This window comes from Quercus suber, unplaced genomic scaffold, assembly GCF_002906115.3.
Source record: "Quercus suber isolate HL8 unplaced genomic scaffold, Cork oak 2.0 scaffold_40, whole genome shotgun sequence".
Classification (NCBI taxonomy): Eukaryota; Viridiplantae; Streptophyta; class Magnoliopsida; order Fagales; family Fagaceae; genus Quercus; species Quercus suber.
In genome coordinates this window covers 16,747-34,492 of record NW_027069505.1, presented here as the reverse complement: position 1 = coordinate 34,492, position 17,746 = coordinate 16,747, and the positions used below count along the sequence as shown (strand labels likewise).

The 17,746-nt window shown below is 33.1% G+C and overlaps 2 protein-coding genes across 6 annotated transcripts; one reads left to right on the top strand and one right to left on the bottom strand.

Annotated features, from left to right (window-relative positions):
- Positions 1 to 625: 625 nt before the first annotated feature.
- On the top strand, positions 626 to 6,670 carry LOC112015272 (uncharacterized). Of its 5 annotated transcripts, none has more exons than XM_065771147.1 (7): positions 626 to 745; positions 2,265 to 2,432; positions 4,193 to 4,260; positions 5,150 to 5,567; positions 5,927 to 6,001; positions 6,128 to 6,202; positions 6,318 to 6,670. In XM_065771147.1, the coding sequence occupies exons 2-7, from the start codon at positions 2,323 to 2,325 to the stop codon at positions 6,358 to 6,360; spliced, it is 789 nt and encodes a 262-aa protein (XP_065627219.1). In that variant the 5' UTR covers positions 626 to 745; positions 2,265 to 2,322; the 3' UTR covers positions 6,361 to 6,670. The 5 variants fall into 5 exon arrangements, with proteins under 5 accessions (XP_065627219.1, XP_065627221.1, XP_065627218.1 ...); XM_065771149.1 differs by adding an exon at positions 3,754 to 3,818 and having other exon boundaries at positions 626 to 2,432; XM_065771146.1 differs by having other exon boundaries at positions 626 to 2,432.
- Positions 6,671 to 8,533: 1,863 nt separating this feature from the next.
- On the bottom strand, positions 8,534 to 11,286 carry LOC112015294 (uncharacterized). The gene is made up of 6 exons (XM_024047683.2): positions 10,838 to 11,286; positions 10,526 to 10,589; positions 10,125 to 10,383; positions 9,302 to 9,572; positions 9,095 to 9,172; positions 8,534 to 8,814 (listed from the first exon to the last, which is right to left on the bottom strand). The coding sequence occupies exons 3-6, from the start codon at positions 10,379 to 10,381 to the stop codon at positions 8,764 to 8,766; spliced, it is 657 nt and encodes a 218-aa protein (XP_023903451.1). The 5' UTR covers positions 10,382 to 10,383; positions 10,526 to 10,589; positions 10,838 to 11,286; the 3' UTR covers positions 8,534 to 8,763.
- Positions 11,287 to 17,746: the final 6,460 nt, after the last annotated feature.

Here is a 17,746-nt window from a genome sequence, read left to right as displayed (position 1 = left end):
CGCCAAGCAAATCCAATCCTATCCAGAACAAGTAACCATGATAGAATTTGTGTGGAGATCTCAGCCAGAAAGAGAAATTAATTTACATTCTCTTTCCACATTTTTGCAGTTTCTTTACTTGTAACGTTCAATAGGTAGGAGAAATGGATCTCTATCACCCTTTTTTTTTTTTTTTTTTTTTTTTTTTTTGGGGAGGGGGGTGTTTGCCCTGGTTTTAGATCTCTGCTTTTACAAATATGCAAATCTTTGAATTAGTACTATATTTAGGAGGAGTGAGGGAGAAGTGTATTTACAGAATTTTAAAAGAAAATGTCATAGAATATATTATTTTGCTTCAGGAGATTGCTAGCTTCTTGTTGGCTATTGATGCTGAATATGGTTTTGTTTTAGATTAACCATTATGCTAGTGTTTATAGTGATATATTGATTTTTAGGTTCTCCTTACAACCTTATGTCTATATATTATTATTTTCCTTTTTTTAATTTTCAATATATACAGAAAAATGTAAAGATGTTGAAATGCTACTGTGGCTCATTTTGTCATTATGTTTCCTAGTATTTCTACATGTAGCCACATGTAATGAGCAGTGTAGGAATGATTATTAATTTCTTTTGGCTAGTTTAGGGTAGCCAGTGCCATGAGGAGATGAAAGGAAGTTCCACAAGTTGATTCTCCAAACAAGAAGAATAATTCCTGAATTTTGACCTCCTTTTAGGTAGAAGAGAACCTTTTCTCTCACAAAAGGTATAATGGTTCCCTCACTCTCATAATTTTTTTGAGGCATCATCTTCTTCCCTTCTGCTCTAAAAATTGCATGTTTCAAATATATCACGCATGAATTTCTGAGTTTTCTCCCCTACTCAACACGAGGAGCCCATGTCATCCTGGCCACATTTTTGGCCCTAGTCCACCTTCTTATACTATTAATGCAGAAGCATTGCAAGACTACTAGATATGGCAAAATGGGAAATATATGGTTAATGCTTGCAAGTTTCATATACTAGGCAGAATTGGTGAATTTTCATCCCTTTCTCTACACACCAATTTTTGAATAAGGATTATGCACCTCAATGAATGGACATCTTCACAAATCTAACCTTATACAGCATGATAGTGCAAGATGGGTTTAAGATATGTTCTTATGCTTTGGCCAAAAGAAACAAAAGCAAAAAGAACTAGCACAGTAAAAATATTCTATGTAATATGTGCCCAATTTGATACTTCTATTGACTGAATTTATTCTGTCATTTAAAAGTACTGTCTTTATTCTGGATTTAATTTATGAGTCTCATGTCAAAGGCCCTTTTCTGATGAACTACAGTATTTTTGAAGGCCACTCTATCTCATTGAAGAATGATTAAGTTTTCTAATGTGAGACAAAACTTCTATAAAAGAAGTTTTTTCCAATGTTACCAGTTTTCTCCATTTGGATCTTAATTGACTAATACAATAGATGGTTAGGAGGTTGCATGCTCATAAAACCTTGCTTTATGCATCAGATCACATCTATAACCATTGATCAGAAACTTTTAACATTAACAGTTGGAAAACAATGGACTTCAATGAATGCTTTGTACACTCATGTAATTCATCAATAGGCAACACGTTGAGTTCTCTAAATATCGTATATCCTCATCTCATGAGAAAATTTACTACTACAAGGGGCTCTAACCAAATATTGGACTAAAACTTCCCAGTTGCCAGATAGTATATGAGATCTAAAAGTTGCACCTTTATGGTAGTACAATGTTGCCTATGACATTTTGAGTGTTCTGAATAGCGTTTTAATTTGGGATAACAGATAAGATTTTTTAATCCACTTTACACAATTTCTAAGAAAACAAACAAAAAACAGAAATTTCCATAAGTGAGTGACATATTGATGCAAACAAGTTCAAATACAGTGTAATGTAGAATCATAAATTCATAAGAGAAGAATCCTGAACTTTGTATGGTTGGTTGGTAGTTGGTACTAATAATCGTCGTAAAGTGCAGTTCAAAATTTAAGTACTGAAAACCAAATTATGCAGAGATTACTTGAAATTGGGATTGATTTATCATAAAATGGAAAATAAGTATAAAAAAAATTATGCAGGACAATCTTGAAGAAACTCTATGCTTTCGTAAAATACTGATTATATTCAGTACAAGATTGAGCACATTGCCAGCCCGAATTAACTGCCAAAAACTTTTGTTATACACCATTTACAATAGGTATTAATAGCATTAGCATGCTGATATTTCATATATATCTTTCTTGGAGGTGAAAGAATTGCCTCAGGTGATTAAATTGGTAAAGCAGAGAACATAACTAAAATTTGATGCTTTGCAACTGCTCCAAATTGCATGGTGGTCTACTTGGACCAAATTTACCAGTCAGTAATGTGTTTTGCACGCCCATGGGACAGTCTATTGTTGCTATAGAGTTAAGGTATGTTTTCTATAACATTAGAACCTTTTTGGGATTCTTTCATTGCTTCAATAATCATCTGAACTTTCTGTAATTGTATATGTCCTTCTTGGTAGAATATTTATGCATATATGTCAAATATCTTATTAAATTTCATCTCTTAAATGTTTTACTTATTCTGTTTAAAAAAATGATAGATACGAGGCTGGACAATATGACTACAATGTGCTTATTTCATTTTAAGTTTATGTTACCTATTTATTATAATTGCTTGTCCATTGCTAGTATGCTGCTTGTGCTTTGTCCCTACACAATCAATGTCTTACTTGTGCATGTAGAGTAATTTAACCTAAAATTTTTAGTTTTATAATGCCCAGTGAGTAATAGAATAAACTTCAATTGAAAATATCGTTCTGACTGAGGTATGAACTTCAAGTTTCAAACTGTTGATTATTTAATTTAACACTAAAAAGAGATTGCTTCAAGGGTGACAATAAGATCAATCTCTCCTATGCTTTTGCAACATGGTACAAAATGAAAATAGTTTATGCAACATGGTACAAAATGAAAATAGTTTGGTACCACGTGTGCGCTCAATGCAATTGATGCGCCACGTAATTAATAACAAAGCTCCACGTTACAACAGTCTCTCATCCTCAAATGACTCAATTACTTTAAATTGCTCTTCCTTGTATCACTCACCAGCATCCCTCTACAAACTTCAGAATCTTATCCTAAATTTTCACCTTTTTTCCTTCCTAAATACTATCATTTTCCAAAATATGAGAATTAGAAATGGACGGCCTTCCTTTCCTCCTCCTCCTCCTCCTCCTCCTTCTCAATATGCACCTATAACTGGGCTGGCACATCTCCTTTCACAAGGTTCACGCGGCAGGCATTTCTTGGTAGGAAAAGAGAGGAGGTGCATTAAATGGTCATGTTCTCCATTGGAAATACCTATAGCTCAAGAATCAAGAAAGAACCAACATGGTAATATGGAACCAACAATCACTAGGGGATTGAATTCTTTGAATTGTGTCAGGGAGGAGAAAGATATGGACAGCTGCATGCAGAACAATTCAAGTCCAGTAATTGATGTCGTTTTCTTCCTTCCTTTTCTTTTAAGAAATTTTAGTATATCAAGTTCTAAATGTCCCAAATTATTTATTCATTGTCTTTTTTTGTCAACATCTTGAATTCCTCTTTACTCAAAAAAGAAAAAGAAAAAACATCTTGAATTCCTCACTACAGCTTGTTCAACCACCACCTAGCTCTGTTCAATTCTGATAAAAATTCATTTGATCTTCTACAAGTTATAATTTTGAACCTATATCCAATATAGGTCTCACAAGGACAACAAGGGAAGACAGATGAAACAAAAGAAATGCCTTTATGTGCCACACTGGGGTAAATATGTATCTTTTTTATTTATGTATCTTATCATTATTTACCTAAATTTGAATGCAGATTATTCAATCTAGTTTGGGAAATACAAACACATTTCCCCATTTGCCATTGTGATGCTATTAAAATCCATAAATTAATTGATATGATACATTTATTCCAGTGCTTCACTTGTGATAAATTAAGTTTCTCAATATCTTTGATTCATAAATATATAAGCAATCTTTGTTTCTTATTGGCAATGTTGTGGTTCTCAATATATTCCAGTTCTTTTTTCTCAATATATTCGGTGGTGTACCAGTTCTTTGCTTTTGGATTACAGAATTCAATCTACCACATGAAATCTGTTAACTTAAAGAGACTTTTCCCTGTCACAGTTATGGGGAGAGCTCTTGTGTTGCTGTTACAGTTGACATTGCCCTGCCTTCAGCTTCCTCTGAAATAGGTAAAATGTATGTTCATTTTTAAGTAGTGGTGCCGCAAGATCATCTTGAATCATGTGGAATGCGATTTTCTCAATTCATCTCAAACCTGAAAGTTGTTCTGCACTTCTCTAAATCAATCTCATATTAGGAGTATCTATTGTATAAGAAATGTAATTTCTGCATAGCTCATTTCCACCAGTTTGCATATTTCGGTTGAAAAGAATATACTTCATCCAAAAATGTAGGATTCATTACGTATTTTATGGCACAGTGGATAAAGTATAAATGAGCAATCATTATATCACGAGATTCTTCTTGCTTTTTCTCTAGTTGATAAAAATCCTACTGTGTGGCTGAACAACAAAGAGTTTCATCCAAAACACTGATTAGGGGTGGGGTGTGTTCTTTGCACAAGAAAATCATCTTTACTAATTTAAATCTGTTGAGGCCCAAAAGAATTTCCGGGCTCAATGACAGTAGTGAGCATTTAGATTGAGAAGAGTCAAGAGCTTTGTGGTCTTCAAACTCGAACTTACAGTTCCTGACCTAAAAAAGGAAAGAAAGACTTACAGCGAGAGCCATCTTGCCAATGTTGTTAACTAGATAAAATTAAGGAATTTAATGTCAGTCAACTTGTGATATTGATCAGTATCTATTAGTTTTTCATAGATATACATGGATGATAGAAATATCATTAAGAAATATTTAGACAGTTTAATTCAAGATTGAAAGAAGAATAATTATACATGGCCACCACCACCAAAAGGCTGCCTAGTTTGAAGTTAAATTCATACAAATACATTTTGATATTGTTTCTTATTAGCTCCAAGTTTTTTATTGTTTCTTGGCAACAATACAGCAAAGTGTCCTCTGTCTATATTTTACTCGTTGAGAGGTGTTCTGAATCAGGAGAGAAGCTACCATTAAAGAAGAGGAAACTGTACCATCAGTGGGAGGCCAAAGCAGAAGATAAAAATATAGCAGTGGAAGAGAAAAATATAACTGTGCAAGTGGCAGTGGAAAATGAAACACCAGAGGTTGCAGAGGAAAATGCAATCGATGTAAATGATAAAGATGGAATGGTAGAAGTAAAGATGGTAGCAACAGAAATGCTTGATGTTGATTGGCAGGGAAACAATATCATTAATTGCGTTGTAAACTATGAATCAGTTCCTCCTTCACCTCCATTTTATAGCCCACAGAGGCAAGAAAAACAAGAACAGATCACCTTTGATGAGAAATTTGTTGAGCCACTGGAGAAGCCGAGAAGAGGAAGGAAAGGGAAGCAGGGAAATTATCAGTCAGCTGATGACAACAGGCCTGTTCAGTAAGTGCCCTCACCCAAACATACACAAGCTTTTTTATGCCTTCTAGTGCCCATAATGATTTTTACTACTACGAGTAACTTTTGATATTACTAGTTCATTGATAGAAAGTGAGGGCATGTTATAATTTACTTTAGGGCTTTGTATTTGAGGATTCCATCTTGATCTTCATTTGAATGTTAACACATGAATGACAACATTTTAAGAGAGAGAGAGAGAATACATGGAATAAACTATTTCCATGAGATGCTATAATGATTATATATATATATATATGTTGGATAATTCCCACCATTTGTGATTCTTTCCATATGTATGTGCACACGGACTAGTAATAAAGAATAAAATCTCAACCATGAAGGTACAAACAAAATCAGAAGCTGAAGAGAGGAAGATCGAAGAGGTGGCAAGACGATTATTTCTATTGGACTGATTGGTATTCTCTCTCTCTCTCTCTCTCTTGTATGCAAAGTGTGCTTGTGCATTTTCTCACATGTATATTTGTGTGTATCCTTCTCATTTACACGTAGTTAGTCAATAAATTACAATTTTAACAATGAAGGTATGTGGAGAAGCAAAAGCAACAAAGAGGTCGGCCAAGAAAGGTGACAGAACAGTCACTAAAAGAGAACAACTGGTACATTCTGTGTGTATGCTAACAGACTTGTGCAATTATGTGCATGAGTTGATGTGTCTTTGTTTGTTATGCTTCTCATGGATTTATATTCATAACAAATAGATCAATTATGCAGGAATGAAGAGAAGCCAAAAGAGGGCAAGGCCGGAGAAGAATAAAGACTACTTAATCAGTAATTCTGATTCAGATCATTCTAAAAAAATTTGCAAATTTTGTAGTGTGATAACTATACATCTGTTATATATGAAGTGTCATCTTTTATTTCATTTTCCCCCCTTAGCAGTAATGTTTGTATAAGCAGTAACTGGATAGAAACATACAAACCTAAGTTTGCTCCTATGGGGTCTGAATTTGGTGCCCTGACAGTGGATTGTTGGCATAGAATTTGGTCTGGTTTGGCACTCCAAAAAGTCCACTGATTTTGCAGTTTTTGCCATAGAAATTTAATTTATTACTTTAAATATCTAATTTCGTTCTTCAACCATTGGGTAAAGTTCAATTTGGTCCATCCTTGAAGTTTCAAAATCAAGGTTTATTCTTTGATCTCAAATCTATTTAAAATTTAACGGAATTTATTGATGAGGCAAATAAAATAGACATTAAAATATTATTATAAAAAAATGTTAAAATTTGAAATCAAGTCTCTTTCAATTATTAATTGTGTTAAAATTCAAATAGAGAGGACCTACTGATGAAATTGACTTGATTTTAAAAGTTAAGGGACTAAATTGACAAAATTAATAATTGAGAGAGTAAATTGAAGTTTGCCCATTTAACTACCAAATTAACCTCTCTTTTTTCATTACTTAAAGAAAATCACTTTGAATTCTTATTTGCAGTGGGCTGAAATAGGTACACACAAAATCAGACAAGCTGACAAAAAGTGCACTCTGAAATTGTGGTTAGCAGTATGAACTTAGTTGATAAGGTGACCAGAAGTGCACTCTGAAATTGTGGTTAGCACTATAAACTTAGTTGACAAGTAGAGGAAGATATCTCAAAAAGCCTTGCCACATATGGCATTGTAAGATAAAGTCAAGCTTCAGTAGATAAGGGTACACTACAAACTAATTAAATGCCAAGGTTTGGCAAGATCAATCAGTCTACTTCTCAGCTGGTTGGTAGATTAATTAGAGTACTCTTCATTATATTTTCCCAAATCTCAAATCTCTTCTTTGTTGGGGAGATTATATATGACCAAGCTACTGGTGGTTGGTGGTGTACTTCTTTGAGAGTATATTCCAAGCATTATTTTTTTTTCTTTTTTTCTTTTTTTTGGTTGCAAAGAAAAAAAAGTTAGAGAACTAATACTTTGGCGTCTTTCCTGGGATGGAATTAGGTGCTCTACTGAAATGAGTAATAAAGAATAATATTTGGTTAAGTAGAAAGGAGTCCTTATATCGTCACTGAACTAATGGGGTGCAAAACTGTATACATTGCCTTGTTTTATTCTTCTTATTGTCATCTTTTCCCTTAGCTTCGTACAGTGTTACTTGATAGCAGATATGAAATTAGTGGACACTTATTCAGGTTGATGGAGTTTGAATATGGGATGTTGTCAATTTAGTTTGTTAATGGTCTGATGATCTCTTCTCAGTATATCTGTGTCCTTGTTTTAGGGCCATTTGTGTATTTGTGGCTCTGGCTTGTCTCACAGTCACAGATGCTATTAAATATAACAAATTTTTTAGGAATGTCTGCCCCAACAAAAGTGGAGTGCACTGTCAGTAATTCCCATTATTTCCAAAGGTTACATTATCAAATTAGTTTTGAAGCATTGATTTTATGAAAACATCTTGTTAATTTGTTCCTGAAGCTCCCAAATCTGAACCCAGACTCATAAATATTTGCAAGAATTGTCCTATAAGGTTTTTAGGTAGCTTCCTCCAACATTTTTTGTATGTCAGATTATTAATGAGAACCAATCAAATGAATCTGAAAACGTACCTCCTTGTATGTACTCAATGGATTATGCATTACCCATGAACATCTAAAATAGGTGATCCTCTCTGCCTCTGTTGCCCAAAACGAAGAACTGAAAATAAAAACTAAATTCTGCCTCATCTGACTGCATTGTATAATTTGAATGCCAATCCATAAGGCATAGAAATATCCGATTCTGTGATAACCCTTTTCTTTTTCGAGTGGCAAGGAATCAAAGGTTGGATAACTCAATCTAAAATCTAAGCCATTTGTTAATATATCCACCTATATGCAAATGCAATGCACCTTCTTGAGAACCCGTGAAATGAAATAAAGCAGAATAGAATGCAAAGCATACGCCACAAATAGACAAAAGGATCATTGAAGGAAAAGGAAAAAGTCAATGCCTAAAAAAAATTGAAGAAAATTATTTCCAAAAAGTTAAAATTGGCAGAGCAATTTCTACATAAACAAAAAAGATAAGAGAGCGAGAGAGAGAGAGACCCTTTTCATCAACAATATTCTTTTCTTCCTTTCCTTTTTCTTCTCTCCCTCTACTTCTTATCTAACTACAAAAATTAAAAAAAAAAAAAAAAAAATCAATTTTCCCTGCCTGCTTCTGTATTCATCTGAATTTCTTATTCTGAATCACTATCCATACTTCCCATTGCCTTCAATCCTCTGGGTCTCTGCATTACATTTTAGCCAAATCACATACCCTCTTAACAACTGTATGAGTGTTATCTATATATCCTACATTTGGTTGCTCAGAAAACACAGGTAAAAGTAAAAGAAAATTCATGAGTCAGAGTTCAGGTTGAGTGGTTAGAGCTTTTACAAATCCTGAGTATCCAATATTGAATTTTTAATTTGATTTTCTTCACTTCTCCTGAATTTTCTTAGCAACCAAGACTACATTAAGAAAAGCATTAAACAACCACAACAAGAGAGATAGAGAGTAAGTTGTACCTTCTTTGCAGCCTTTTTTTCCCTCACTTCATACCTCTCTTGGCACAGATCCGATAGCCATGCACCTGGACTGACCAACTGCACAGAAAATACAGGAAAAGATAAAGACATAAACACAACCAAGTCACAAAGTTTGTTCCCTGCCTAATTTTCATAACAAAAAAAATGAGGATTTCGCACAGGTATGAGTATGACTAAGACCCTTACAAGTAAGCTTCTTTGTATCAACTTAGCCCTCTTCTTGGGTCTCTGAGGAGGCTTACACCCTTTCATAGCCATAAAATCCTCCTCCTTTTCTTTGCTAGACAGTGTAATAAACAGCTTCGGCCAAACAACCCCTCTATCCTCCTTTACAGGATCCAACAACACCTTCCCATTATCATCCAATCCCAACGAACCCCTTGTTGTGTAATATCGATCTTCCTTCTCTGGAGAGGTCACCAACACTTTCCGGTTATTCATTGGCAAGTCAGAGTTCCTAAGAACCAAAAAGGAACAAGAAGTTCAGCACTTTACTTCTCCAAATGATTAAATTTGGTTTTGTGAAAAAGAAAATCACATAACATTACAGTAAAGAATACTTTCATATAACAGTACAATAACAAGAACTCCAACAACAACTGCAATATGATTCCTATTGTTGTATGTTTCTTTTCTTACCTTTTCTAAGCAATCAATCAGAGTATAAATCAAATTACACTTCCTTTTTCTTTCATTTACTTTCTTAAGCAATCAATTAAGCTATCATAATGAAATCAATCAAACCTCATGATGATGATAATAGCCAATGTAAGAAAAGGAATAAATCAAATGATCTTCATGGATCTAACCCAATAGCACAGCCACTCCAACATTCTTCCTCTATTTCCCTTTCTCTAAGCCTCCTAAAGCTTGAAACTTTCTCTACCACCCATTTAGTTCCCAAGAAATCAAAGTAAAAGATATAAACTTTGCATTCAAATTCTCACATTTCCTTAGTGAAATTAAGAATTTTCCTTTCAAATTTCATCTGGGTTTTTGTTTATCTTACTTATTGATTCGATGGGGCTGTGGAGAAACTGATTCTTTCTCGGCAGCGCTAACCACACGGCGATCAACGCGAGAAGTAATTTTCTTCTTCCCCAAACAATCTGATTTGTTGGCTAAGCTTTGGTCTTTGACTTTTACACATCTAAGCCTCTTTCTATTACCCCACTGCAACCCAAAGTCTGTCTCAGTAGCTCTATTGTTGTTGTTATTGTTGCTGTTGTTGTTGTTCGCTCTATGACTTTTTGCTTCCTTTTCCATTTCTGTACAACAAGACCAAAACTTTCTACAAATTAGCCAATACCCATTTGGGTTTTCTCTCTGAAACTCATAAGAATACTGAGAAATTGAAAATTTTTGTGAGAGCAAATTGTAGCAATCTGTGAAAGAAAAAGTGTCACTGACCACAAGATCTAAAGGATAACACAAATGGGGTCTCTGAAACCTGCCTCAAATCATCAAAATCAGCCTGCATTTTCAAAGATAAAAAGCAATAAACCCATCAATGAAAATCCTAAAGCATTTACAGAAAAGAAAAAACCAGAACAAAGCAACAGAGTAAACAACTCCATTTGGTTGCTGTGAGAAAAGTAAGAATATAGAATGTTAGAATCCAATTAGAACTGCCAATTTTTATGCTTCTCATCTTTTTTCTCTAGACAACCAAACAATCCATAACTGCACAAAGATTGAAAGAGAAAGTGAGAGAAGGATTACAAGGATGAGACTTCTTCATTCACATATGGCAGAAGGGGAGAGAGTTGGAAAGAAGGACTTTTTGTATTTTCTCAGAGGAAATTTACTCAAAGATCAAAGTTGTAACATTTCTGGGTATGTGTTAGTCTGAGCTTTGAGAGGTAAAGAAATTAAAAAACCAGCGCTTATTGTGTAATCAATTCTACACACAAACCTCTCTCTCTCTCTCTCTCTCTCTCTCTCTGTTTTTCTCTGTTCTGTCTCTCTTCCTTTCACCCTACTTTGGTTTTTCCTTCCTACTTCGAAGAACCTTTCCAATGTGTTTTTTTAACTCTCCATTTTGTATGGGAAATAGGTTGGAATTGATCATGACCGTAGGATGAAAAATGGACGGTCAGATGAGTTTCCCTCCAACTGTTTGGCATTGCCTATTGGCCATTGGTGCTTGGAAGGAGTTGGAGTTGGAGTTGGGAGGCTTTTTTGGATTGGGGTATTTTCTTTTCTATCTTTCACTTTGCTGTGTTGTGTCTATATAAGCGCACGTGACAATGACTTAGAGCACGTGGCTTTGACAATATATATATATATATATATTTTTTTTTTGGTAAAAATATATTTGTACAAGTTGATTCATATAACTGCTATATACTAATCCAGAAAAAAATTCAAAGCGCTAACTGCTAAATGATACAAACCCTAATCCCTGAATTCAAAGTTGCAAAAGATAAAAAAGCTTATGAGGTGGGGTTCACCCAAAGAGGACCTTGTAATGCCACTATGATTCCAAGTCAAGAATTCAGAATTTAATGATATCATGGTGGTGTTGTTCTGTTTTGTTTAAAGTGATAAGACAATGAAGTCACCACCCTCCTTCTTCTTCTTTTTTTACTTCTTTTTTTTTTTTTTTTAATTTTTATGTAAGATGTAATTATATTACTATGGTAATATCAACTATAAAAAGCAATTGTTTTGCACAAAAAATACCTATAAAAAGCAATTATCATTGAACGCGGACATCATTCCGTTTAAATTATATTGTATCTATTAAAAGCTATATATGGTATCAACTTTTATATATATATATATATATATAACAAAACATGATACGGACTTAGTTTATGCTTTTATTTGTAAAGCTTTAAAAAAAAATTAAAAGGAATCTTTATTTATTTATTTATGTAATATGTCTTTTAAAAAAAAAAAAAAAGAGAGTAATGTGTCCTTAATATAGCAAAGGATCGTTTGAGCAATGACACCACTACAAAAGTACATTATCAAAAATAAAAGACACTCAAGGCTAACATCTCTGGACCTTACCTTCAATGTTAGTTGGTTTGTATGTTTATTAGATAAAAATTAGATGCAATTTCTTAGCATTTGCACCTAACATCTTTCAATTATATTTAACTAAGTGATTGTATTAACTAATATAGTACATCGTTATCTCCCTTTAATGATAATTAAATTTAATAATGTGACATATAATAACGTTCTGTTTGTTTCAATGGAAAACATTGTGTAAAGATAATTTTTCATATTTTTCAGTGTTTGGTATCATAAGAAAAAATGAGATAAAGGAAAACTATCTTTAGTCAACATAAAAAATATAGTTTATCTTTAAAGATTGTTTTCTACTAATTTTATTTGAAAAACAATTTTATCTCACAACAACTTAAATAAGAGAAGTTATGAGATTATTTTTTAACTCCTTTAAAGTTTCTACCAAATATAGGAAAATGAGATAATTTTATAGAAAATGTTTTTTGAAAAATAACTCACTTTTTAGAAAAAAGAAGTTTTGCCCTAATTTCTTTATACACATGACCCAGATGAGAGATTTAGCAGTTAATAAAAAGAGAGGTAGGGCAAATAGTAAAGTCCTTCTAGAGTCAAATGGTATACCTAGAATTTAAGATAAAAAATTCGTAATTCTGAATTATAAATCCAGTTCACACTTCCAAATTCCAATGGACAGACTCATCGACTGGGCTGTCAATTGGGCAGTTGAATTACACCTAAGAGCAGCCCAAATTTGGTTCAAAGATGAAAAATGAGAACAAATATGGGCCCAACCCATGCTCCTTCCTAACACTCCCTTTGGAGATCTAGCCCATTTAAGGTTTGAACTTTGAACCTCATTTGGGCCATCCGAAACTAAGTTTTCTAAAAAGTATGATTTGCCCAGAAAATAGTTGCCTTTGACGGTTTATGGTCAAGTGGGCTAAGTTCAAGCTCAGTTTGAGATTTATCTTGGGCATAGTGGGCAAAGAAGCTAGTGCAGTCTGATTTATCATTCTTCTTCTGTTTTGATGTCTAAGACCGGCATATTTTCTTTCATATGGTGCTTAAATGTCCATTTAACTAGTTAAAATGTTTGAGCAAAAGGTATATCTGATTATTTGTACCTTCTTTTGCTACCATCCCCAAAGTTATGAGTTGTTACTTCCAAGTTGCCATAGTCAAAGCAAAATTCCTAAATCCTGACTCGTTTCTCTTTTTATTATGACTTGATACTCATAGGTTCTAATTAGCTCATCATCATGGAACCAATACCATAATTTAAATTCATACATATAATAAGTTTATCAAGAAGTCTTCAAATGCCAACAACATCTTTCTAACATAGTGGGGTCAAGTATGACTTCTGTTCTGTCCTAAAATCCTAATGCCACCCAATGTACGACTGAATGTGTTGGACCATAGAGCAGAAGTCTTCTTTGGTAAGCACACTGCTATAGTAGGCATTAGAAAGAAACTAGATCATCAAGCCTAGAAAATGAAAGAATTTTTTTTGTCCCATGCCATCATGATGATCTTTTCATTCAAAAGTCATATATTTTCCATTGAGAATGATCTTGTTATCAAACAGAAAGAAAAAGCAAGAGTCAATTGTGAACACCTTGGTTCCACTTTGGTTAGGAATTTGGAATTGAAAGAAGCTGTAATGGGCTGTGGTTGGGCAATATTTTCCCCCCCAAAAGTTATACTTCATCATTACGAAGTTCTAGAAAAAATTTCTGTATTGAAGTTCTGCATGTCCAAGAATCATCATATCTCACTTTCTTGCGTGCATATATGGCATAGGAATTAAGGCACTAAAATTTATTTCAAGTATTAAAAAAACAAAAAAAACTACTTTCTAGGTTAAAAATTAAAAGATATTTTTTTAAAAAGCATTAAGAAGATCTGGTTTTTCTAAAAAGACCCATAGAGGAAATATTTTGGAATGTTAAGGCAAAAATGTCGTTTGAATAGATATTTGTCTCAAAAAAAAAAAAAAAAAAAAAACCATCCTCAAAAGGTTTTCAAAAAATCCAATTATTTCACAAATTAGAATTAAAAAAAAAAAAAAAAGAGTATTAAAGGCAATTTGTTTCTTTAGAGTATTAAAAACCATCCTCAAAACTTTATCATGTGAGTTTTTGTGACGATTATACCGCCAAGTAAACATGCATGTAAGGCTTGTCTTAAACTAGAAATTTTAGTTTTGAGTTCATAATTTATTGAATTGTTGTTGTCATTGTCATCATCAATTTTCTATGAAATGAATCTTGTGGATGGAAGTCTGGTTCTTGACCACCAAATGCAAACTGTACAGTAGATAAAATGTGGTCAAGAACCAAACTGTACAGTGGCTAAAATTTTTAATCAGGCCACAACAAATTATTCAATTCCAAGCCTCACTGGCAATCGGAATATTTACAAGTTATTTCTGGGGTCCATTTCATATCATTTTCATTCTTTCTGTTCATTTATATTTTTTTGCTTTGTTTTTTTTAGGGCTTTTTTTTTTTAAGCTTGATATAATTAATCTTCTGTCAGTTTATCATATTATATCTTTTAAAGTTAAATTACTGGGTTTTCCCCCCTCTCTCTCTCTTAAATTAAATGCAGCACATTTCTTCTGTAAATTTTGTTACTTCCATGAATATATATTTGTGATATGGCTGAATCAAACATTACCAACACCTATCACAAGCACAGCATATTGATGTTGATGCATTCTCATGCCTCTCGAAAACCCAAAAAAGTATTTCTTGTAGGGTTATCAAACACAATTCTAAGAATGTCATGGGGAGCATTTAAGTGTATCTTCATGATTTCTAGTAACAAAAACAAAATTATTGAAACTATATTACCAATTTTACTACATGAGTCTCGAAAGAATGCATGTAATTAACAATATAACAAATAAATTCTGAGTTACTTTTATATTTTAAAAGTTGATACATCAGTTCATAAGACTATATATTTTGTTATTTGCAGTCAATATCACTATTCACTCCTAACAATATTTTTCAATAATTACAGAAAACCAACCAACTAATAACTTGGTTTTGTCACTTAAAATAGCAACCACCAAAACATATATAATACTCCTCTGCTTTCTTCATGGTGAAGTCTTTCGCTTTTGGAGTTTTTTTTAACTATTATTAGACTTTTGAGATTGCAGGTGAGCTAATCGGTGACCTGATTTAAAGACATCTCTTTTGTCATGTCATCACCAAAGTAAACATATATGTATAAACAAAAGTAAAAATTTCAGGAGCTGAGAGTATGCCTTTTGTTTTTGTTGCTGATGTTGCTCTTTTTTATAGATCCTTTGGATCATTTAGCTATATTTTTGTTTTCAAAATTGAAAGCCCAGAAGAATCCAACTTTATGGTTTGGTACAGTATATATTTGTGGTTTCCTGACTCATTCAAATTCACAGTTCACAAACTGTCGGTGGGGTCTCTAAAAATGCCATAGACACCATTGGTTCAAATTAAGGCCCATATGCCCTCCTGAGTTGGTGCTAAAGATAAAAGGGTGGTCACGAGTCATGATCATGACTTTCATATATAGGAGAGAATCATTAATCACATATCATCTGGTACAATGTGAACTTGTCCATTGTCGAATTTAAGGTTTGAGAACAACATACACACACACACACACACACACACACACATCTTTTGGTCACACTCTTATTTAGAATAAACCACAAATTTTGAGTTCAACCAAATGTTAAAAAGAGTATTAAGAACTTGGAGTTGGCTAGATGCAACATCTCAACTCTCATCCTTTCGAAAAATATAACCAAAACTAAAAATTCTGAAGGTTAAAGCTTTAATCTTGATTTGGGTTGCGAGCTATTGTTGGACTTCAATTTTGATAAGCTAGACCTTCATGGCAATAATGAATGATTTGTTAAAGCATACTACGCAAACCAGTATGATTTGCATTGTAATAAGCGGGAAAACAAGAGAGTCCAACATAATTGCTGCTATTAGAATTGTTACTGAGATTGTGTGAGAGTGAGAGAGAAACAATCTACATCTACAACACAGAGTCCTTGAAAAGTTACATTTTACTATTGAGCTAAGTAGAAAATATAGAGAGAAATACAAACCCAAGACTATCCATAGACTTAGGTGTAGTAAAAACATTAATTGCAGCATAGTAATACTACTAGAATGACCCAGAAAAATATCTCAAAAAGTTATAAAAATTAGGGTTTTAAAATTTTCTGCCATCCAAATCAAACAATTATGATTTCCTTTTCATTTTGATTTTAAGATAAAGATAAAGATATCATTTTGAAATATATGACTAGCAGATGTCAATATAAAACTGTTCCTTAACTCCCATGACACGTTTGGTAAATTGCCTTGGTCCTATTTATAATTATTATCATCTATTGAGGGAGGGCCAGGGGCCAATGCTTCATTAAAAAGCTCATTATGAACTGAAAGGCATGTTGACCTAATGGTTTAGCTTGGATTCCAAATTTCAAATTTTGAAAAGTCTTTTCTGAATGGCTTCAGAAACCAAGTTAATAAAAGATCTTCATTTTTTTTTCTCCCTCCAAATTGCATATTTATGTTTTCTAGTCTTGATTCTTATATGCCAACCTCTAAATGAGATGAGATGTGCACACTGTATAGACTAATTTTACCTTATCCTTTACTTGACTCAAGCGTGTTCAATCATCAAACCAATTGATATATAGGAGAATTTCTTTATTTGATCTAGCAAAATAAGGGTGGATTTTCTACCATCGAACACTGCTACATACTATATAGTCCTTTACATATATTTAAACCGTTGATTGAATTAGGTTAAGTTTAGGTTTAGCGCATGACACTATTTGGACACATGTTCAAACCTAAAAACGCGTATCTCAATCGTGTCGGGTCAAGTGCATTGATGCAATTTGACCAAATCCGTGTTGATTTAATTATAAGACTCTCTTTCTTTCTTTTTTAAGAAACCCAAACAAATTTCCATTCAATATATAGCTAAATCAGTATTGTCTTACATCAGACTGTAGTAAGCTAAATAGAACAGGTGGCAAAAGCATTATGGCTCTCTTTCCTTAATTCTATTCATATGGCAGAGCATTTTTTTTTTTATCGCCATAATGTAGAGGTAAGAGATACAGTAATTGATGATTTTTTTATTCTTCAGTAAACTATGTTTTGCAAATCCATATTTGCACAATCCCACCACTTACTATGTGTTAAACAGTTTCTCATATTCACTCGAATGCCTAAAAAAATTGCTCATCACCTCCCATTTTATTTTATGTCCACACCAAACAATAAAGTACAACCTTTCGTGGATGGTAATTAATTTCGATAGTTATAGAAACTTAAATTGAATTTCAGAAATTGGCTCTTGTTATTCTTTTTAGCTTGTTGGTTTCGTCATTGAATACTTTTATTTATCCAAACATTTAATTAGAATCTTAAACTTTTAAATGTCTAACTGGTTACTACAGCCATAATAGATCCAACAACATTTTACAAAAGAAGAGATACAACATATTTAATATAGAGCATGCATATGACTACTCCTTCCATGCATAATCTTGATCCATAACATGTATATTCAAAGTGGTTCAATTAATGAAACTAACTGGCTAATAGTTGCGGGGAAATGGTT